The sequence below is a fragment of the Drosophila virilis genome, chromosome X (assembly GCF_030788295.1).
Source record: "Drosophila virilis strain 15010-1051.87 chromosome X, Dvir_AGI_RSII-ME, whole genome shotgun sequence".
Taxonomy (NCBI): domain Eukaryota; kingdom Metazoa; phylum Arthropoda; class Insecta; order Diptera; family Drosophilidae; genus Drosophila; species Drosophila virilis.
In genome coordinates, this window is record NC_091543.1 from 19,831,292 (window position 1) to 19,855,749 (window position 24,458).

General features: G+C 36.9%; 1 protein-coding gene across 1 annotated transcript; it reads left to right on the forward strand.

Annotated features, from left to right (window-relative positions):
• The first annotated feature begins 445 nt into the window (after window positions 1-445).
• Window positions 446-23,376, forward strand: ewg (DNA-binding protein Ewg). Its single transcript, XM_032440363.2, has 8 exons — window positions 446-499; window positions 15,821-16,822; window positions 16,924-17,142; window positions 17,368-17,922; window positions 19,298-19,423; window positions 19,497-19,632; window positions 19,701-19,822; window positions 22,253-23,376. The coding sequence occupies exons 1-8, from the start codon at window positions 446-448 to the stop codon at window positions 22,448-22,450; spliced, it is 2,412 nt and encodes an 803-aa protein (XP_032296254.2). The 3' UTR covers window positions 22,451-23,376.
• The last annotated feature ends 1,082 nt before the right edge of the window (window positions 23,377-24,458 follow it).

Consider the following 24,458-nt stretch of genomic DNA (forward strand, 5'->3'; position numbering starts at 1 on the left):
ATAATTTCTTTAATTAGCTCATAATCAAAAATAATAGTGGAAAATGGATTTGCTACATAAGAAAAAAAATAATATTCCTTTGAAGTCTTAATTTAAACATTATTCGATACATTTCCAACTAATTTTCATTCTACAAAAATAGAAACATTTTGTTTGTTTTATTAACAAGCTTTCCATACAAAGTTTACGGAGCAAAAAAAAATCTATGTTGATTATTTTCATAAGGGTGTATATGCATTAAATCCATCATTCAATGTTTTCCCGAAAGCGTGCTTATTCATTGCGATATCGGTTCGAAGATCTTGACATTTTACAGCATATATTGGTTTAGTTGTACAAATTTGCGGCAATGCTTGTGCTAAATATGTGCATTATAGGGGACCATGTTATGGAACCCACATGAACCGACCTAAAACAATTTTATAATGGTCGCCGCACACTCACAATGTCGATAAGCATCCGATCCAATGGAAGCCGGCCAAGGAAGCTGTGGCGTCTGGTGAGGCGTTGATAACAGCGACCAGAGAACCGAAACCTAAGTGGAAATGCTCACTACTCACAAGCAATATATATATAGTGACATATCCATAGTCGCACCCACCCTTTAACATAACTTAGCACATAAGCATAAGCACAATTATAAACATTTCTAATATTGTAAACAAAGAGCCTGGTGATAACATCGACATTGGTCAAGATCAAACTGTCCCCCTTTGGTAGACATAAACAATTCACCCTAAATATCACGCCACTGTCAATGTTCCCATCAGAGTACTATCCCACGCATAATTGCTGACGCAGCTCAAACTTCACTCAATTTTGACTCAAACTCTCTCAAAGCGAAGTTTGCTAAGCGACCGCAACAGTTAGATAAATCAGTTCATATTCGGGAAGCAAATCTGAATGTACTCAACAAAAGTAGCCGTTAAGTGAAAATAATAAATTGAAATATATTTTTTTATAGTAACCTAACGTGCAAAACTTAATTGGCGCAGCCGGTAGGATACGTCGGGAAAAATTAAAGATCGCTAAAGGATAATTAATTCCCAGATCTAACGCACAATCGCGACCGAAAGTGTTGTCGGAGTGTAATAAAAATTTTCTCGAATACGTATCCGCACAAGAACCTTCGGGTCATTAGTAGCTTAATAATATTGACCCTTTGGGCAATAAAGCTACTACAGTTAATAACGACTGGCTTTGCATATCGTTTGATCCCTGCAATACGTTATTACTGAGTCTTTTTAAGACACACACACAAAAAAAAAAAAAACATTTACACAATAATCCATCACAAACTTTAACTTAAAATAAAAGTGCAAAATCAAAGAACAATAAAGTTCAAACCTACAAACTCAAAACTATTCAAAAAAAAGTGTATTACACCAAGATGACAATGGAATTATCAGAACAACACCTCAACCAGGCCCTTTCACAACTTAGACAGGTGCCAAGCTTTGACGGATCAACGGATCAACTAAACGCCTTCATTAAAAGGATAGATTACATCCTACACCTGTATCCAACCCGAGATGTTAGACAACATAGCATCTTATACGGAGCCATCGAATTGCAAGTCACAGGAGATGCTCAGAGAATATCACAAAGGACAGCAGCCAACACTTGGCAGGAGCTGAGAAACGCATTGATTGAAGAATACAAAGTGCAGACACCATTTGAAGAACTCCTTCGACGCTTATACAACACGAATTACCAAGGAAACGTCCGTAAGTTCATCGAGGAGCTCGAGAATAAATCTTTTGTTATTTTAAATAAGTTAGCACTAGAAAATATACCTAGCAATACAACCCTTTATACAAATGCTATGAATAACACAATCAAAGATGTTATTACAAAAAAATTACCAGATAGGCTTTTCATGATGTTAGCCAGACACGACATTACGTCGACACAAAAACTAAAGCAAGTAGCTCAAAGAGAGGGATTATATGAAAATAGCGTTACTGAAAAACCTAAAAATAATAATGTTCAGGGAAATCCAAATAACAATCGTAGGAACATGGGAAATTATCAGCAAAATGCTAACCCAACCACCATTTCAAGTGGCTATTCCAACACGAATCAGAGTTATCACGCACAAAATAAACAGCATAATAAGTCCGAAGACAATCAGAAAGCTCACCACGAGTTCCAACAGAAATTAAGTCAAGGTAGATACCAAAATCCCTTAAACTACCAAAATCAGTCCCATTCACGCTTGAATGCACCAAACCCTCCGACTAAACGTCAAAGAGATAGTAACAGTGGGCAGATGAAAATGGATACATCCGAAAATTTTCATCAGCAAGCCTCGGAACAAACAGAAGAAATCCATTCATAAAATTGATTATGAATGACGAAGTTCTAAAATGTGTCATCGACACAGGTTCAACCATAAATCTAATGAAAACAAACCGCTTAAATTTTCCAGTTTACAACGAAACATTAAAGGTTCACACCATAAATGGTGTTATTGAATTAAAACAAAGTATACGATTAGGAGCAAGCAAAATTTGTCCGAGCAAACAAAAATTCTATATTCACGACTTCTCAGAGCATTATGATGTTCTGATTGGGAGAGAATACCTTGAGGCATGTCAAGCAAAAATAGACTATGCACAAGGATCCGTAACCTTAGGAGAATTTAACTTTTGTTTTAGATATAATGACGAAGAGGTCGAAGAGGACATGACCGCACAAGAGTGCCTTGATCCACCCTCAACAGAGGACAGACCATTTAACTTCGCTATTAATAATGAATTAATAGAAAACAATGAGTTTAGGCTAGAGCACCTAAACTCAGAAGAAAAAGAAAAAATAAAAAAAGTTTTACATGAATTTCGTGATATCCAGTACCATGAAGGTGACAATTTGACTTTCACTAGTACAATTAAACACAAAATTCTAACAAAACATGAGGACCCAATTTACAAGCGTCCATACAAATATCCTCAAATATACGATGAGGAAGTAAATAAACAAATAAGCGATATGATAAAACAAAATATCATACGTAAATCCAAATCCCCTTACTGCTCACCAGTAATAATCGTTCCAAAGAAAAACGATGCATCTGGAAAGCAAAAGTTCCGGTTAGTCATAGATTACCGCAATCTCAATGAACTAACTATTAATGATAAATACCCTATCCCGATCATGGATGAAATATTAGACAAACTTGGAAAATGTCAATATTTCACAACCATTGATCTAGCCAAAGGCTTCCACCAAATCCAAATGGATCCTGGTTCAATACCCAAGACCGCATTTTCGACTAAACATGGCCATTACGAGTACACTCGCATGCCATTCGGTCTTAAGAATGCACCTGCAACGTTCCAACGTTGTATGAACAATCTCTTAGAAGATTTAATTTTTAAAGATTGTCTGGTCTACTTAGACGACATTATTATTTTTTCCACTTCATTGGAGGAACACATTTTGTCGCTACAAAAGGTATTTAAGAAGCTTAGAGAAGCTAACTTAAAACTACAGTTGGATAAATGCGAGTTTATGAGAAAAGAAACTGAATTTCTCGGTCACATCATCACAACTGAGGGTATAAAACCAAATCCCAACAAGATACAAGCAATTGTCAAATTCCCAATTCCAAAAACCCCAAAAGAAATTAAATCATTTCTAGGATTATGTGGTTTCTATAGGAAATTTATACCAAATTTCGCTAATATAGTAAAACCATTAACACTTAAATTAAAAAAGGGAGCAAAAATCAATATAAAAGACAGAGACTACGAACTAGCGTTTGAAAAGCTAAAAGTACTCATAACATCCGACCCAATTTTAATATACCCTAACTTCGAAAAACCATTTTCATTAACTACAGACGCAAGTAATATGGCAATAGGGGCCGTCCTTTCGCAAGAGCATAAGCCTATATGCTATGCAAGTAGAACTCTCAACGAGCATGAGTTAAATTATTCAACGATTGAAAAAGAATTATTAGCAATCGTTTGGGCCACTAAATACTTTAGGTCCTATCTTTTTGGTCGACAATTTCAAATCCTTAGTGATCACAGACCACTCGTCTGGTTAAATAATATGAAAGAACCTAACATGAAATTACAAAGGTGGAAGATCAAGCTAAATGAGTTTGATTTCCAAATTAAATACGTCCCAGGAAAAGAAAATTATGTGGCAGATGCTCTGTCCAGAATTCAATTAAACGAAAACTTCTTAGGCGAAGATACAATTAGCACAAGAGCAACAATACATAGTGCTCAAGAAGACAACAGTAACCATTTACAAATCACAGAAAGACCACTTAATTATTATAATCGACAAATAGAATTTGAAAAAGGAACCGAGAACGAAACAAAAGTTACGAATTACTTTCACAAAACCAACATAAAAATTACGTACAAAGACATGACTAATACGCATGCCAAAGAATTAATAACAGAATACTTATGCACAAAGAAAAGTGTGCTATACTTCCACAACGAAGCAGATTTTCCAATTTTTCAAGAAGCCTACTTAGAAATAATAAGTCCGAATAATTCAACAAAGGCAATGAAAACTAGTACAAAATTAATAGACCTTCAAACATACGCAGAATTCAAAGAATTAATATTAAAAAAGCACAAAGAATTATTACATCCAGGAATTGAAAAAACTATCAATTGGTTCAAAGAAACCCACTATTTCCCAGATTATCAAAATTTAATTCAAAATCTAATAAATGAATGTGAGATTTGCAACATCGCAAAAACAGAACACAGGGATACAAAATTAACTTTCGAAATAACTCCGGAAATCGCTAATATCCGAGAAAAATATGTAATGGATTTTTACATAGTAGGAGATAAACAATTTTTATCTTGCATTGATATCTATTCAAAATTTGCATCATTAATAGAAATAAAAAGTAGAGACTGGCTAGAAACCAAACGAGCTATATTACAAGTGTTCAACCAAATGGGTAAACCCATCGAAATAAAGGCAGACAAAGACTCAGCTTTTATGTGTACAGCTTTACAATTATGGCTAAAATCAGAAGCAGTAAATATTAATATAACCACTAGTAAAAATGGTATATCCGACGTAGAACGATTTCATAAGACAGTTAACGAAAAACTAAGAATCATTAACAGCGACTCAGACGTCGAAAATAAACTTACAAAATTTGAAACTATACTCTACACGTACAATCATAAAACAAAGCACAAAACGACTAACAGAACACCAGCGGACATATTCATATATGCAGGTACACCAGAGTATGACACTCAAGCTAATAAAGAAAAACTAATAAATAATCTCAACAAAAAACGAACAAATTATGAAATTGACACTAGATACAAACACTCACCGTTAGTTAAATCAAAGACGACAACCCCGTTCAAGAAAACAGGAGAACTAAGACAAATCGACGACAAACATTTTGAGGAAACTAACAGAGGCAGGAAAATAACACATTACAAAACCAAATTTAAAAAGAAAAAGAAGACTAATCAAAGCAAATATAACAATTACAGGTCAACAACAGACAGCGATCAAAACATACAAGCACCAGCTTAAATTAATTATTATAATATTACTATCAATAACTGTAAACCATATAAATGCACAGAGTATTGAAATTAATCCTATCAAAGCCCATAACGGATATCTCATATTTAAAACAGGAACCATAGACATTCCGACAGATTACGAATTCCACTGTTTAACGGTTAATATAACAAAAACCGAAGAAACTTTTAACAATTTAATTGAACAAAGTAAAGAATTCAATAACCTTATACAAATCGAATACCTAGTAGAAAAATTAAACAGAGAAATAAACGGCTTAAAAATAGCCAAACGCAGCAAAAGAGGTTTAGTTAACATAGTAGGAACAGCATATAAATACTTATTTGGAACATTAAATCAAGAAGACAAAGCAGAAATTGAACAAAAAATAAGCAACTTAGCAGAAAACAGCGTTCAGGTTAACGAATTAAATTACATAATAGAAGCTATAAACAAAGGAATAGAAATCATGAACGAACTAGATCAAGAGAAACAAAAAGGAAAGAAATTAGATATCCTTATATTTAACTTACAACACTTTACAGAATATATAGAAGACATTGAGATGGGAATGCAGCTCACAAGATTAGGAATTTTTAACCCAAAATTACTAAAACATGACTATTTGTTGCATGTTAATTCTGAGAAATTGTTGAATACAAAAACTTCCACTTGGTTTAAATCAGATACAAACGAAATACTTATAATATCCCATATTCCTCGAGAAATAATAAAAAGCCCGGTATTCGAAATAATTCCATACCCGGATGAAAATAATAATATTTTGACAGAAATAGCTCATGAAAAATATTTTACCCAAGATAAAAAAGTTTATAGCAGAGAAACAAAAAAATTAATTAATAATGAATGTTTAACAGGAATTTTAAACCAAATAACATCAGAATGTAGTTATACTAAAATTTTGCAAAATTTTCAAATCAACTACATAGAACCAAATATAATTTTAACTTGGAATTTACCAAAAACTATATTAAACCATAATTGTATAAATAACGAAATAACAATAGAAGGAGACAATATAATAAAAATCTTTAATTGTTCATTGCAAATTAATGAAATTTCAATTTCAAACAATATGTTAGATTATACTCAAAGCATTTACGTAAGCAATGATGTTATAAAATTAGAACCACTTTCGTTTGTACAAACGAAACAAATTATAAATGCACATACAAAATTTAACAATGTATTCCAGATAATTACAATAACCATATTTGTAATCATATTAATAAGTTTAACACTGTATTTGACATATAAGTTCAAAAGCATACCTAAGAAATTAATTATAAAATATAAAAAACCCAAAGTAGAAGAAACACCTACAATAATAGGAGATATACCAATTGTAAAAGAAGAAAATGTTACACTATATCCAAACTTAAACACCTGAGGACAGGCACTTTTCTAATGGTTGGGGGAGTGACATATCCATAGTCGCACCCACCCTTTAACATAACTTAGCACATAAGCATAAGCACAATTATAAACATTTCTAATATTGTAAACAAAGAGCCTGGTGATAACATCGACATTGGTCAAGATCAAACTGTCCCCCTTTGGTAGACATAAACAATTCACCCTAAATATCACGCCACTGTCAATGTTCCCATCAGAGTACTATCCCACGCATAATTGCTGACGCAGCTCAAACTTCACTCAATTTTGACTCAAACTCTCTCAAAGCGAAGTTTGCTAAGCGACCGCAACAGTTAGATAAATCAGTTCATATTCGGGAAGCAAATCTGAATGTACTCAACAAAAGTAGCCGTTAAGTGAAAATAATAAATTGAAATATATTTTTTTATAGTAACCTAACGTGCAAAACTTAATTATATATATATATATATATATATATATATGTAGAAACATATATATATATTATAATTGAAAGTACAAAATGATAAATTTAATAAGAAAAGCAACTTAATTTTATATGCAAGCAGCCGGAACCAGACTCAGAAACATAAGCGTACATGTATGCGTGTAATGTAAGAATGTGGCTGTTGTTTTTCTACAATGGGTAGAATTTGCATAATACATTTATTAATTTAAAAATATATATATTTAATTTTTGAATTTGTCTTATCGATGCTATCAAAATGTGAAAACATTTTTGTAACTGAAATGTTAACATAACCAGCAGCTGTTAAGATAACAGATTCAGTACACAGTTAACAGTTTAAATGCGCGTACTTTTGTGCGAAAACAACACTTAAAATACATTCTACACGAATTTTCCTAAATATAGTTATAAATTTAATATAATAACGTGTACAAAGGAACCAACCAATAATCTCACCATATCTTGAGTTAGCACTTTATGCCACGAAATATGCCCATTAAACCCATTGTAAATTGGCGTCGACTCAAAATCTTGTTGTGTGGGTGACTCCTAACCGATAAGCTAAATGGAAGGCGATTTCAGTTTGTATATATGCATACATATATTTCTCTCTTATTTCTGCGGGCGATGGTTCCACGACAAGCTGAGATTTTCGTTGAAACATTTTGTTGCTTAGCGTTCTTGCTTGAATTTTATCAGCCTTTATCCTAATCTATATATAAAAATGTGTAAGTAAAATGTATGAAGCCACAAGTCAGCGTTTGCCGGCTGTGTTTTATAAAGCTGTAGTTCGCCTCAGCTGGCAGCAGTTCACATCGGATTGTCGCCACACTTGCTCGACCGAAGCAGCAGCTAAAGAACAATTTTTTTTTATTATATTATATTATTATATATTTATTGCCCTACGCAAGTGAAAAATAATTGCATTTTATTTATTTATTTTTTTTTTTTTTTGAGTGCTTAAAAGACGCTGGGCTATAAAATTTGGACCAAATGTGAGAGCGCATTGCATGTGAGTCCCTCATTTGGCAGGTTTAGCTGCTTTTAATACGATATTGCTAGCTGCCTTGTGAAGGGCTTACGTGTGATTGTTAAACAACTTAAACAACAAATAAATTAAGTACACCCATAAAGGATAAATGGAAACCGTACAATTTGATAAACGAATATTCAAACCTCCGCGCCTAAAACACATTGGTTTCAGCACTGTCTATTAACAGATTTGCTCCACATTGATAAACCTGGCTCCACAATGCAAAGAAATATCAGCATAACAGAATCTGAATAACAGAATTATCGATAGCATTGACCAGTGACATCGATTGTTGTGCAGCACTGGCTCTTAGAGCTAGAACAAAAAATTATATATGTACATATAAAACAAAAGAATACGAAAAAACGAAGCAACAGCAGTGCGCAAATGTAAAATGCCGCTGTGATAATAAATCTGGACGACGCAGCGGCAGCGGCGACCCATAAGCAATATCCACAACAACGTTGGCGGCGGCGTCGAGAACGCGACTCCTAACGCGCGTGTGTGTATATTTTTGTTGTCAGTTGCCAATCTTTGAATGTGTTGTGTGAGTGTGTGTATGCGTGTATACATGTGCATAAATAATACATACACACATATGCAAATGTGTATGTTATCAATAGAAAAACTCAAGCGTACCTAACTCTGAATGTTGTGGAACAGCGGATTGAGAATACATTTTACACGCAGGTGCGTACCAATTAACAAGTACAAATATAAATATATATTTATATATATACGTGTGCCTGTGCCTGTGCTTGTGTGGGTCTGTGTGAGCGCGACGCAGACGTGAAGAATTTTCGATTTTCCACTGCAATTTCGCACTGGGCCTGCTCCGCGCCAGCCAAATGCACACATACATAACATACACACAAAAAGTGTGTGTGTGTGTGTGTATATGTGTGTTTGTACACGCGCAGGGCAACGCAAAAGTTTCAGAACAGACAGCCGCAGTAAGCAAAAAGTTTTTCACGCAAAATCCAATTGACATCAAACAAAAACGTATTGCTACATAAATTTGCATGCGCCGCGTCTCTGTTCGTAGATGTCGCATCGTATTTAAGTTAATTGTGTGTAAAACTTAATTGAATAAAACAGGCGCATTCGCACAAAATGGCGTCGCGATATACATATGTATGTGTGTATGTTACAGTGGCAGACACTTTGGTTAGATAACCCGTTGTAGCCTTTGTGTTGTCTAACGGTAAATGTCGTATGTACAGGCATACAAACATAGCTGTTGTTGTTATTGTCGTTGTTGTTGCTTTTGCCCACCATTGGCAGCGGCGCTGTAGCCATAACATCAATTCCTACTGCGAGTGTCCGTAATTCAAACATGCGCCGTTCCCTGCGCAACGTTTTTTTTTTTTCTTCCGTTACCTCTTTTTTAAATGTTTGTCTGTACATGAACCGAATTCCATGTAAAATGCCCATAACGATGGTTGGCAGAGGTGAGGAGGGTGGGCATACGCAGTGGAGCCAGCATACATGACGTATACGTAATACTTGCTTTCATTTAGTTACTGCTGGATATTTGCATCTTCTCTTTTTTTTGTGCTGCTCTTGCTTCTCTTTCAGTTTTTCTTTCAATTCCAATTCCAAGTACGAATTCTAATTCGAATTTTTTCGGCTGAGCTTGGAAGAGTACGCCTGCATACATGTGACTGTGTGTTGGTGTGTGTGAGTACGCTTGGGGGTTGCTGGGCACAGCCCACCCTTGAATTGAAGGGCAGATACACACAGCAGCCGTAGCAACTGTTTATGCGCATACCATGCACTTTGAACTGGACACCACTGTTTGCAGCTGAGCATAGTCTCTTATTGGTGTGGGTTCAACAATTCTTAGTAGAACATTTCGAAGCGAGTACAGTTCCAATTGGAAACGCAGCGAGTTATTTTCGCTATGCTGTTCTACCTTTAAACAAAATTATTAACACGGGGCATGCGTTGGCCATTTGCTGCTGCTATTTTTCGGCTTAGCGTGCTGATCTGCGCCGTCGCTGTTGCCACAGCCACAACCGCCGCATGCGTAACTTAAGTTTGTTTTTTTTTTTTTTTTCTACGTATTTTTCATTTTTTGTCATCACTCTTTATCGCCATACTGTTATTGTAGACGTTGTATATGTATACAGAGAGAGAGAGAAAGCACAAAAGCGCCAGCAGCTCGCTGGCGAGAGAGTAGGAAAACACAATAGCTATCGATTATTTATAATGTGTATGTGTGTACGTGAGCATTTGTGTTGGCGGTGAGCGCGCTGACGCAGTGGGAGATATGTGCACACATACATGTACATACACATACAGCCACGTATGAATGTATTAAGAATAGATTCTAGGCGGCGGGCGCATGCACTTACAAACACAAACAAAAACACGCGAGACAAGCAGCGCAAGTCACTGAAAGAAGCAACAACAGCAACAAGAACAAATGTAGTGTAAAGAAAAATTAAAAAAAAAAATATCAAACAGCAAAAAGCAGAAAGAAAAACAACACAGCAAACGCGCGCGCTCTCTTTCTCAATTTTTCTAATATACATAAATAGCCAGCCCGATTATAGAATAACCGCAAAAGTGTGACCATAGCGCAGGCGCCAAGTGTGACCCTCATATGTATGTATGTAAGTACTTAGCTAACTGTACAATCAACTTTGAGCTGGCTGTATGCCATATGGGATGTTTACATTAATAGCTGTTGTACAATAGATCAAATTAACATAAAACAAAAGTGCATTTGTTAATTATACTACTTCTTACATATACACAAACGCACATACTGATTAAATTGGCGCTGGCGCATTTGCAGCAGTCGCCTTTACGCATTGCTGGTCACACTCACGCAAACATATCATATACAAACACAATTATCTACATGTGTATGAGTGTGTATTTAACTGCCGTGCCAAACCTTGTAGCATGCTTCTCAGCGCACTAAACCCAACTTTGTGCCGTTTTAACACACGTGCGTATATGCATATATACATTATACATATATCTATATAAATAAGCCAACTAAACATTGCGCACGCACCACCCAACAACAGTAAAGTCGAGCAGCAGACAGTGGCGGCCATAAAAGTAAGCGCAGCTGAAATATCGGACGTAAATACACAAAAAACGCAAACTAGAAGTTTAATTTCCTTAACAAAATTACAATTATGAAATTCGCTGCATTATACATTTTTCTTTATTGGTTCTTAAATCAATAATTTTATTCAAGTGTAAAAAAAAAAACTGCATTAATGCCATAATATCAACAGTTCTTATGTTTTGTAAGTTCTCATTTTCGATTTAAGCATTATATGTACATTGTATATTCCCACTGTTCGTCAAACCGCTACCGATCATGCAATACTACCAATCAAAACGATTAATGTATCGATTTAAATGTTGTATTCGATACGTAACCTATTTTTTCGCCCAGCACTGTTCAAAAACTTGCGGCCGACTGTCGGCCTGACACGCGCAAGTGAAACGAGCTTACCGCATGAACTACCCCGCATGTCTGGTGTTTATTTTTTTTTTTTTATATATATATATGGCAGGGGGTTGGTTCCAAGGGTGGTGTGCTGCTGGTGTTGGTGGTGGGTGGTGCAAGCAGTGCATGCGTAACACGTAACCATAACCATATGGGCATAATAAAGAGCATAGCACGTCAGCATAGCACAGCGTCAGCCTCGATGCCAGTTGGAAACTTCATGATTAGTGCCCAAGCGCAATGCGTTTGCGTGCCCTGTTGTTTTTGTTGTTGGTTCTGCTGCTGTTTTAGCTGCTGCTGCTGCTGCTGCTACTCTGCTGGCAGTGCTTGCGTGGGGGATGGTTCTGATTCGCTTTTGGGGGTAGCTGCGCGCAGCCCTTTTTGCTAACTTACGTCTCGCATACAAACACAAGCATACAACACACGCACACAACACAATTGACGCCCTTGCCGTTTGAAATCTACATACATATAGCTAGCTATCTCTGTTCGGTACTGGAAAAAAGTATTTTGGTGGAAGGGGTGTTAGGCTGGGTACGCATGCAAGTCACAGCTTTTGACCTGTCAAGAGTAGCTTTCGTAAAGCTTTGAAATGCGCACCTCTACCTCTGCTGTTTTGTCGCAAGCACACAAATAAGAATCCACACAGCAAGGGCAAAAACAAAGCAGCACAGAACATAACACACACACACACACAATCGCAATCACACATGCACAAACTGAGCACGTTGTATGGTCATCTCTGTCGCACGCTCGGCCTGGCAGCTGGCTGCCGTCTCACGCGTCGCAAAGCGACAACGTCGACGCATGGGCGCAGTATTGATTTTTAACTGCGTCGACGCCGCCGTTTGCGTCGTCGCTGCCGTCGTCTCCGTTACCGAAAATGAAAATGCATGCACACGGCGTCAATCCGTGGGGTGGTTTGGCGCAGTGTGGTCGGTAGCTCGTTGCTCATCTTGTCGTGCGAGTCGTTTGCTCCTCTCTTCTTCCTCTATATTTTGCTATTGCTTGCTATTGTTGTTGTTATTGTCAGTGTGCGCCGCGTCGTCGCCGTCGTCTGAGCAAACGCAAATAGAACTTCAACTGGGCAGGCGGAAAAGGCAACGCAGAGCAATCGCACGCAGTATCAGCCGAAGCAGCGACAGCGACAGCGGCAGCAGCGCCAACCTAAAGATACACAACTGCCAACAATAACAATCAACTTCAGCTCGAACTGTAACTGTAATCATATTCTCTTTACCCGTCGTGCAGTGCGTTTACAATTTTACAATATTTCGGTATCGAATTTAATTTCTATATACAACAAGAACAAAAACAAGAAGCTGATAAAATCAGCCAAACGGTTGTTGTTATTTGTTTGTTGTTGTTGTTGTTTTTTTTTTTTTGTTTTTTCGCAAAATTTGTGTGTGTGTTGTGAAGTGCTTTAAACTCGAAAATCAGCAAAAGGCAAGCATTCAAAAAAAGTGTTATATATATGTTTGTTATAAATTTCATTAATCGCAAACGAAAAAACGAAAAACTGCAAACTTTGTTAAAAGTTAAAGACCCAAATGAAAAAAGCTCAACGCGCACGTGCAGCGACCGCTTAACATATTGAAATTATATACACACATATGGCAAACGGTGGGGTAGAAGTGGGCCGTATTTGACTACAAAATAAACTGTGTTGGAAATTGCTTTGAGGAATTGTAAGTCTTACCTGCTGAGTCTGCGCATTGTGGGGTCAGCTTAAAATGTTTAAAAAGCTTGCTTAACATTATGGCTCTTGTATTTCTTGAAATCAAAACAAGAGTAAACGAAAAAGAGAGAATGAGAGCGAGAGCGAGAGAAATGTATAAATACTAGATAAAACACAATTCAAAATCCAACTAGATAGTGAGCGGCATATTTATATCGTATTCTAATTTGAACACCAACTAGAATGGTTACCTGCTCAAAGAACTACAATTGAAAACTTCAAGAGGGCAAATTTAATGTGAAAAAACCTGCCCACCCCAGGTTAAGGGGCGCCAAGTTCAAGCATTAAGGGTTGCATACCTAAAAAAAACGCGTTTCTTTAAAAAAATGGAAAAATCGGTTTTTTTTTAACTCCTGCTGCTTTTCACTTTCAATTATTGTGCAAAAAAAGAGCCAACACTCGTTGTACATATTGGGAATCCATGTTCTTATCTTTGAGTACAGTGGGAACTCACTAAAGTGAACTTTTCCGACTATATGTTCTTGGGTAATATGTGATTAATGAAAGTTTATTTTTGCTTTGTATAATTTATTTATTTTTTATGTAGTCACTAAATACAGTAAAAGCTCTCTAAAATAAACCTATCCTACAATTGGTATACATACATATATATAATTTTTAATTAAGTGTATTAGGACATTACAAAAATATCGACTGTTGTCAACTGTTCTAGGATGTCTTATTCTTTTACAAATCAAATTTGTTACGTTAGAAAAGATACTTGTCCACTTAAGAGATAGTTTTTGTACACAAAAACGTTTTTGTGTAAAGGAGACTTTGTCTAAAAAAGCAAAGAAGAAGATTGAAACTATACGTAAATGGTGCGGAAGAGAGAGCATTATTAGATAACAGAAAAAGAACTGTTCGTTAACACGAATGCCAACTGTATGAGGTGCTCATTTCACGTTTCACTCCGTTTCATTCCATTCCGTTCCGTGTTGTCGTGACCTCTAATGAGGTATTCATCAGCTATACTCGTCTCTGGCGACCGACGTACGAACTATTGACTGCGATATATAGCACACACAAATTGTTATTGTTTGTACTAATTCATTAAATATGTATATAGCGCATTTTGTTGTTTTTGTGCTTGTTGTTGTAGTTGTTCTCGAATGTTGCGCATGCGCGCTTTTGACCTGATTCATTCAGCGCTTATCAGTAATTGTTTTTTTCTTTCTGTTTTTTGTCGCTATCAAGCTCTGTACTCAGTGCAACGCACAGCACACGCCATGTGCTTAGAAACTGTGTCAGACTGGGCATATTATGGCAACAAATGCATCATCTTGAACTTTTTACAATACTGAAATGTTCGAGCCTTGAAATTAATTATTTTTGAATACATTTTTATTGGTTTCTGTGAGGTCTAAAAATACGTTGAAAATTGCATATTCCTTTTAAACGTGTTGCTAACTATTATATGTATTTGTTGTATATGTAGCAGAAAAAAAAATTAAAATCATCTCAGGAAATCTTTACATATAACTAGCTAAGTTAACAATGCAGTATGAAGTATTCCCTTTCTTTTTAATATTAAACTATAAATATATATTTGATAAAACAAAAAAAAGTCTCTTGACAGCGTGTTCTATGGGTTGTACCTCCGAAAATGCAAGAAATCGATATTTATCGATTTTGTTTCAAATCAGCTTGAAATGCATAAGCAATTAAGTGTTTGGCCATTGATATTTATCGATTTTGGGCGAGCTTGAGTAGCTATTGTTGACTTAAATATAGTCTCAGGTCGCAAAAGAGACCTTCATTGGCTCTTAAAGATTGAGAGGGCTATAAGGCGTAGAACGTTAATCTAGACGAGGTCTTCTTTACCGGGTCACTGGACGTTACTTATGTGCTCTTTCATTAGTTAATGAATAATATAAACCATTTATAATGTACCAGAAGCGATAGCTATTCTGAAAGTTGTTAAATACTCTTCAGATTTTTTTTCAAGTCCTTGAATCAGGCTTATAACTCGGCACGTATTTCAGCTATTCAGCTGAAATCTAGTATGTAAGTTGGTGGAGAAAACTTTAATGAGCTACTTAGTGACAGGCGGGACTGATTAAATACTGTGACATCTCATCGGCGAGTGACAAATTAATGTTATTTTCTTTTAAATTTTTCTCATTTGCAGATCACATCACACATTCAGATTGCGCATGCGATTGGTGTCACATAGCTTAGGAGCCGAGTCCACGTTCGAGTTGCCAAAGAGGAGCAACAGAAGCAGCAGCATCAGCACCACCACCTCGAGCAGCCACCAAGCTGGCCACCACAAGCTATCGGCTGGTTGTGGCGCCGGCTGGCAGCCAAAGGAGCGCTGGGAATGTTGTCGTTAGCACCGGCGGCACGGTTAATACGACCGTCAGCACTGGCGGCGGCAGCAATAGCTCCAACAGCGGTGGCCTTAATGTGACCACAATAACAACAACCAGCAGTGGGTCGCAGGCGCAATCGTCGTCCGGTGGCCATAGCAATGGCACCACCTACAAAATCGAGATGCTCGACGACGATATGCAGAGTTTGGCGACGGATGATGAAGACGATGATTTGATAAGCAGTGAGGGCAGTTTATATGATGGTGATCTTAATACATTAGCCAACGATGACGTTGCCCATCAGCTGGCGGCTGCTGGGCCAGTGGGCGTGGCAGCGGCCGCTGCCATTGCCAGCTCAAAGAAACGCAAACGACCGCACTGCTTCGAAACGAATCCATCGGTCCGTAAGCGGCAACAGAATCGTCTGCTGCGCAAATTGCGCGGCATCATCTACGAGTTTACCGGTCGTGTGGGCAAGCAGGCGGTGGTGCTGGTGGCTACGCCGGGGAAACCAAATACCAGCTATAAGGTATTTGGAGCCAAGCCGCTGGAGGATGTGCTGCGCAATCTGAAGAACATTGTGATGGATGAGCTGGAAAATGCGCTGGCGCAACAGGCGCCACCGCCGCCGCAAGAGGATCCGTCACTGTTCGAACTGCCTGGCCTTGTTATCGATGGCATACCGACGCCTGTGGAGAAGATGACGCAGGCACAGTTGCGCGCCTTTATACCGCTCATGCTGAAGTATTCAACGGGACGTGGCAAGCCCGGCTGGGGCAGGGAATCAACACGACCGCCATGGTGGCCCAAGGAGCTGCCATGGGCGAATGTGCGCATGGATGCCCGCTCTGAGGATGACAAGCAGAAGGTGGGTGGGGTGGGTGTTCAAAAGCCGCCCCAAAATGATGAATCGTGTCTTATTAATCGCCCCATCCTTCCTCCTTACCCATAAAAAACAAAAACTCACAGATTAGCTGGACACATGCGCTGCGCAAGATTGTGATCAATTGCTACAAATATCACGGACGCGAGGATCTGTTGCCGACATTTGCGGACGACGAAGACAAAGTCAACCAGCTTATCTCACAGTCTGGCGACGAGGATGAGGACATGGAGCAGCTATCCAACACGCCCACCATACAAACGGTGCAAACGGTGACACCGGCAACCAATACAAACACCAGCCAAGTAAGTATACGCCAAGGTGGCAGGCATAGTTAGGGGACACTAAGTATTTCGATGCTTCTCAAACAAAAAAAAAAAAAAAAAAAAAACAAACGAAATGTTTAATTAATGTTTATACACGGGATTCCATCATAAACACACAACACATCTTCACCCTTTTCATACTTAACTAATACACACAACATTACATTTGCACAACAACAACAACAACAACAACATCAACTGCAGCCTCAACAGGTGAACGTGGTGAAGATCAACAGCGCTGGCACCGTGATCACAACGCACACGGCGCAAACGAATACGCCGGCGCCAACGATCATCCAGAGCACAAACAATCAGCATGTAACCACAACAGCCACGTTGCCGGCATCCACAAAGATTGAAATCTGCCAGGCACCAGCGCCACAGCAGCAGCAGCAGCAACAACAACAACAACAGCAGCACCATCAGCAGCAACACCATCAGCAGCAACAGCACCATCAGCAGCAACAGCAGCAGCATCATCAGCAGCATCAGACAACCAGCGGCAATACGGTGCACATACAGGCAGTTAGCCACAGCTCAGCACAGCCGCAGACCATACAGCTGACAACGGCAAGCGGCACGGCAACGGCCACAGCTGTGCCAACAACAGCAGCCGCTGTAAGTGCATCAGCAGCGGCGGCGGCTGCCGCAGCGCAAGCTGCACAGCAACAACAATCGAATGCAGCGCAAACCGTCACCGCCCAACAGATAGCCAATGCCCAAGTTTGCATCGAGCCCATAACGCTGAGCGACGTTGATGTTCGTACTAATCTGTCTGAACTTGTAACTAAACTAGTCAATCTTCAAATTAGCGGCTCCCCGAGCCCCACCCCCAAAAGCGGCTGGCTTGGGTATTATGCGCGTGTTTTGCTCTAGCCAAAGCTAAGAGTTAAGAGCACCAAATCGAACAAAAACTACATCAAAGATTGCCTACATATGGCTTAGCAGTTGCTTTATCTAAAAGCCCCAATTCCGGGCGATTGTTCCCATAGGCTTGTTTCATAAGACAGTAGACCTATTAGGAGAAAAGTGAAGCTAGCAATTGCAGAATATGTCCAAGAGATCTTAAAGATAAAACTACTTTTTCATACAACAACTTGTTTTCGATCAATATTTCCCATGCCATCGTCAGATCCAACCGACTTTGACATTTTTAACAGCCTGCAACAAGCATATCTTCCAGAAAGTGAGAAAGAACCCTTCATGTTATTATCTCAGTTTTCTATTCTCGGAACGTATCAATCCACCATATTTTGACTGTGATGTTTCAAATGTATCACATTTTGTAGTTTATTGATAAAACAAAAAAAAAAAAAACATTTAAGAAGTCGTCTATAGACACTTGGTATCCAAATTTCTTAAAACAAAATATTGCATGCATTCTATTTCACGTATTTTCTACAGTTGTGTGTGAGATGTTCACTACTGAAAAGAAATCAGCTTGCAAGCTTTTCAGTTCCAGTCAGTCGATGATCAGTTTTCAAATTTTTCTCAATATCTTTCAACCGTCAATTAAAGTTTTAGGAATCGAGGTATTTGCCTATATACCTTATAGGGACACTAATTTTCAATAATTGTATGACGCGCATAATGCTCAAACCCAGCTATTTCGTAGTATGTTTTTTTACCCTTTGATTCATGTTATTTATTATTATGTTTTCTTGCTTTGTTAACTGCATTTTATAAATATTTATTATATTATATGTAAGCAAATATAATTATTACTTACAATATTTTTTTTCCTAAAAACCTTATTTTTTAATATATTTTTTTTGCTATTTGTTGTTTTTTTGTCTTTTCGTTTGCAGCAACATTTAAATATGATTTTTATGCCATGCGCCCACAATAAAACCCAATCAAAGTACACACACATGTAAATACACTACATTCGGCAACTCGAAACACAATAACAGCAACGACCAACACACACACACACACACAACAATTAACACTTAAACAAAAAAAAAGATAAAATATCACTTTATCATATTGCATTTCATTTCTTTTTCAATGTGTTTTTTATAATTCTCTTTGCATATTCTGTTTTTGACTTCTTCGTTGTTTTCTGTTGTGCTGTAGCGCATCCTTAACATTGTGCTGATAATTAACATGTTCTTAACATTCTACTTAACAGTACACCACACAGACTGTGTTGTCGCAAAACGCCGATGGTACTGTATCGCTCATTCAGGTGGATCCTAACAATCCGATCATAACGTTACCGGATGGCACAACGGCACAGGTACAGGGCGTGGCAACGGTAAGTCTTGTAACTTTCGGAAATTAAAATTATTTTGGTGCTGTTGGTAAACATTTTTGGTATATTTTTGCAGCTGCATCAGGGCGAAGGTGGTGCCACAATACAAACGGTGCAAAGCCTTGCCGATGTGAATGGCCATGAGAATATGACCGTGGATCTAACCGAGGCGCAGGATGGTCAAATCTTTATCACCACCGAGGATGGGCAAGGTAAGTGCAAATAGGAGCAGCAAGCACACATCGGACATAACCTAATGGTTTTTGTTCTAACACAATAGGATATCCGGTCTCAGTGAGCAATGTCATATCGGTGCCCGTCTCCATGTACCAGTCAGTGATGGCCAACATGCAGCAGTTACAGACGAATAGTGATGGCACCGTGTGCTTGGCTCCCATGCAGGTAGATAACAGCAACTCATCCAACAGCTCCAATAGCGTAACGCGCAGCAATAGCAACAACAACAACAACAATAACTGTAGCGTCGGCAGCGGCAGCAGCAGCACGGCTGCTGCGCCAGCTCCGCTGCTGGGCATCTCAGTTATCAACGCTAACGCGGTGGTGGGCCGGCGTATCGCTGCCAGCGGCGCTAGCGTCTCAGCAGCAATAGCACCAAATGCCGCCCAACAGCAGCCGTTTACATTGCAAGCATTGCCGGGCACTCGCTTTTACTGGACCGCAAGTCCGGCAGGCGGCAGTGCTAGCAGCAGTAATATGAGTACCGGTGCTAGCTATAATCTTGCCAATAACAATAATAATAGCATGCTTACTAATAACAATAATAATAATAACAACAACAATAACAACAATAGCATAAAAATGCCGATGCCCATAGTTTTGACAGCACAAGCGACGTCGAGTACGCAGCGGCGTCATGAAACAAACACTTCGCGAAGCGCAACAGCAGCGCAAAAGCGACGAAAGCTTACCAACAGCAGCGCAAGCGCCAGCAGCAGCAATAAAGTTGCAAGTTTTCGCAAAAATGCAAAGGATGTAACGGTTGCTGCTGCTGTCGCTGCCGCATCGAGCAGCGCTGCTGCGGCCATACGTTGTGTAGACAGCGCCAGTCTGACAAATGCGACCGGCGCGCATCTGCAGCTACCAGCTAAAACCATTAAAGAGGAGCATTTGGAATAAACTTACATTAGCCACTGTAGCAACACGCACGCACACACACGCACGCACACACACACGCACGCACTTGCCACATACATCCCCTTCCTCAACCCAAAGCTAGCTACTATTGCACATATCTAATCTAGTCAAAGCGGCGCTGCATGCACACACACAAACACACACACACACAAGAACCACTTGCCATTTTTACTTACATTTAAACAAACAAACATAGCTGTACATACAAACAAACACACACACACACACACACACATGCATACAAACATATAAACAAATGCAAACAATTGTGAATGCCGACAAATACCAAAAATCAAAAAGAAAACAACATATTAAGCTTGCAATAATTTGCCTTAGTAATCGATATGTAGCATAATTGATAAGAATAAAACAAAATATATATTTAACACCGTACTAACAAAAGCCCCCCACACTGAATTTAAAGTGAGCCAAAAATCAAACATGTTTAATATTGAAACACTGAAACCAAAAAGTTAAAAAGTTAAAAAAAAGAAAAACAATCAAAAATGTTGAAAAGAAAAAGAAAAAAAAGTATGCATAAAATTGAATTGCCAAGTTCCTAAAACACAACAAATAATTATGCAAGAAATTAGATTTTGTTTATGTTTATTATTTATGTTTTTTAATTTGTAGTCGCGTTCGTGCTTCAATCCAAAATGTATAAAAATAAAATCGAAACACAAGCCAAATATTAACGTATTGAGTTCAACAATTGATTTCATAATTATTTTAATTATTTTTATTGCCTTTTTTTTTGTGCAATCCATGGAAAATGCTATGCAAATATTTGATTTAGTTTGTTAATAATTATAAGTAGTTGGATTTAGCAAACAGGGAATTTGAATGCTATAGTTTTTAATTGTGTTAAAAAAAAAATGATTTGTGACGTAATCAAAATTTTAAAAATTAAATACCCATAACAAACCAAAAATCATAGTCATATTGTTGAAATCGTCCAACGTAGCCAATTCGCATTCAAAATGTAGCAATTAATTAAACAAAAAACAAAAACAAAACAGAATTAAACCGCCCACATGCCATTTGAGCTAGTTTAAAAAAGAAAAGAAAACAAATTTAAAAGAATATCTAAATAGAATATTGTGTATATTATGAAAGTCATGTGGCCAAAAATGTACGTGCATACAATAATTTTATGTTTATTACAATTATTATTATTACTATTATTATTATTATTATTATTATTATTGTGTTTAATGTTTTTATTACTGATTATGTTTATTATTATAATTGTTTTAGAGCAAATTTTAATTACGTGTAAACCAATGCAATGAAGCGAAAACAAAACAAAAATCAAACAAAATTATTGAATAAATTCTTTGTTGTTGTGATTTTATAATTTCAATTTTCCCTTTCTTTTTATTTATTTAAATACTCTATTTAATTTGTCATATCATTTTCTTTCTTAGCAGGTCATCAATTTTGTAATAGGTCTACAAATTTCCTTGCTTTTTTTTATTTACCTGATTTTTAAGTAAGTATGATTTATCTTCATTTTTTTTTGACTGTGTACAAAATAAAAACGCCAGCGACGAAATGATTAAGACTATGTTAATCAAATAGTAATTTGTAAATATGTTTAATGAAATATGTATTTAAATCGTTATGACTTATGTGTATTTAGCATGATTTCAATATTCTGTCTCTTCCTTTTCGCAGGTGGAAAATGGGGATCAGCTGGAAACCATTACCGTTTCGCCAGGCATGCACCAAATGATGATCCAGGGCGGACCTGGCCAGGAGCCGCAGCTAGTGCAGGTGGTCAGCCTGAAGGATGCCACGCTGCTTAGCAAGGCCATGGAGGCCATCAATTCGGGCAATGTCAAGGCCGAGGACACAATCATAATGGAGCAATAGACAAATTGAAATGGAACTAGCAGCGCAATTGGAACTCAACACGAGCTTCAATCATAATCTAGATTGATCCATCACGCATGTAAATGCTTGACTACACACTCATAGATTTAATGCATTTTTTGATATGATTACGCGAATATATATTCTATATAATATATATATATATATATATAATAAATAGTTACTCAAATGATTATATATAGTACATAATCCACGACGCATAAACGAAAATATTTTAGAAGTACCTGAAAGGTGTTGCTAAAACAAAACAAAAAGAGAAGCAATTTATAATTTGATTATTTGTTATATTTTCATACCCCAAACCCAAGTTATTTGTGTATTGATCTAGTCTATGCAAACAAATGAACAATTCTAGTCATCAAATATCCAGTCGTAATAAAAATATAAAAAATTATATATTTCCGTTTCTGTATTTGTACAAACAGTTTTAAATATGTCTTCGCATAGAATAATATTTGAAGAACAAGTTATCTTTGGTATACATTTTTTTTTTTAATCTTATTTCGTTTTAAATCAAATTTTCGTCGGCTTAACAAATAGTTAAATTAATATCAATGGAAAACTCTTAATTGAAATAACAGTTTTTGGGGACCCTCCCCACTAGCAAAGGGTACTGTACTTAACGTTTCTGCAAGTACTCATATACCTATACATATACCTAAACAATTTATATATATTAAATATAAATAAAAACTATGCAGAGTTACTTGTACGTATGTTATGGGCTTTATCACATAAACTCACTACAATAAATTCTCATTTGCATTCATGCATTAACATCTAGTCATAAAGTTAAATTAAATATATATTAAAACCAAATTATAATTCATCTTAGGCCAAACAAAAATTAAACAGGAAAGCCAATGCAATGTAAACAAAAACATCACTTTAAATTTAATTATTAATATTAATAAATAAACTGTATACAAAATGTACTCAAACTTATTATGTTCATTGGAAAACTCTTGACCACAACATACATATATAGATGCATCCATTACCATGCAAAAACAGATGCCCAATCCTAAGATGCATTCTTTTAAGACTAGTAAATACATCACTATAAAAGCAGAGAAAGCGCCAATGGATATACCCTGGGATCTTCCCGATCGTTCCAAAGGAACGTTGGATTTTCTGCAGCTTAGTCTTATGAATATCACAAGCGTAGCCTTAGAATGATTCAAATGTATACCAGATATGGGGTCTCAGGCCTATATAGATGGTTGGACTTTGATCACGATTAAAATAATCATTTTTCCGCTGGAAACAGCGAAAAAACCCCGAGAACGGGTGGTTTTCACAAGGACATCACTCGTTTAAGCTGTCTCTTCTTAATGTAATGTAAGAAATTTGAAGCTAAAAACGAATAATTGTTCAGCACATTTCAGACAGATCTTTTCTTGCAATTTTTTTGTTTGTTAAACTTGTTTTGGAATTGGAATAAAAACAAATGTTTGTTTACTTTATTAACGGTATTTTCATTAATAATTATTGTAATTTATTAATAGATTACAGGCTATGTAGTTAATGCTAACATCTGTAACGCATTATTATCATTATTTGTTTTTAAAAATTAAATTGTACAAAAAATCTACACAACAACGCAAAAAAGAACACGAAATAGATATATATATGTATATACATTATACAGGTGTATGTATAGCATATGTACATATATACATTTATGATGTACGTATGTATGCATGTATAACCCATAAGTGTTTTAAGAGCACAACTCGTCCTAAAAAAAAAAAAAAGGAAAACAAAATTTTACAATTTTTTTCTTAAATTAAGATTAAAGTATATTACGCACTAGAAAAAAAAACCGAACAAACGAACGTAAAGTGTGAAAAAAAAAATAAACCAAAACAATAGCTACGCAACAAACATACAAACAAAACTTATATTAAAAAATAATTATAATAATTATGGTTAATAATAGCTACACAAAAATTTCGCTATTAAACAAAAGGTGCTAACTGATAAG

Bases quoted from the DNA above. Each gene is read 5' to 3' on its own strand.
- ewg (XM_032440363.2), top strand. From the start codon at position 446: ATGTCGATAAGCATCCGATCCAATGGAAGCCGGCCAAGGAAGCTGTGG. The intron at 500-15,820 runs GTGAGGCGTTGA...CACATAGCTTAG, and splicing joins CAAGGAAGCTGTGGCGTCTG to GAGCCGAGTCCACGTTCGAG. The intron at 19,424-19,496 runs GTAAGTCTTGTA...ATATTTTTGCAG, and splicing joins AGGTACAGGGCGTGGCAACG to CTGCATCAGGGCGAAGGTGG.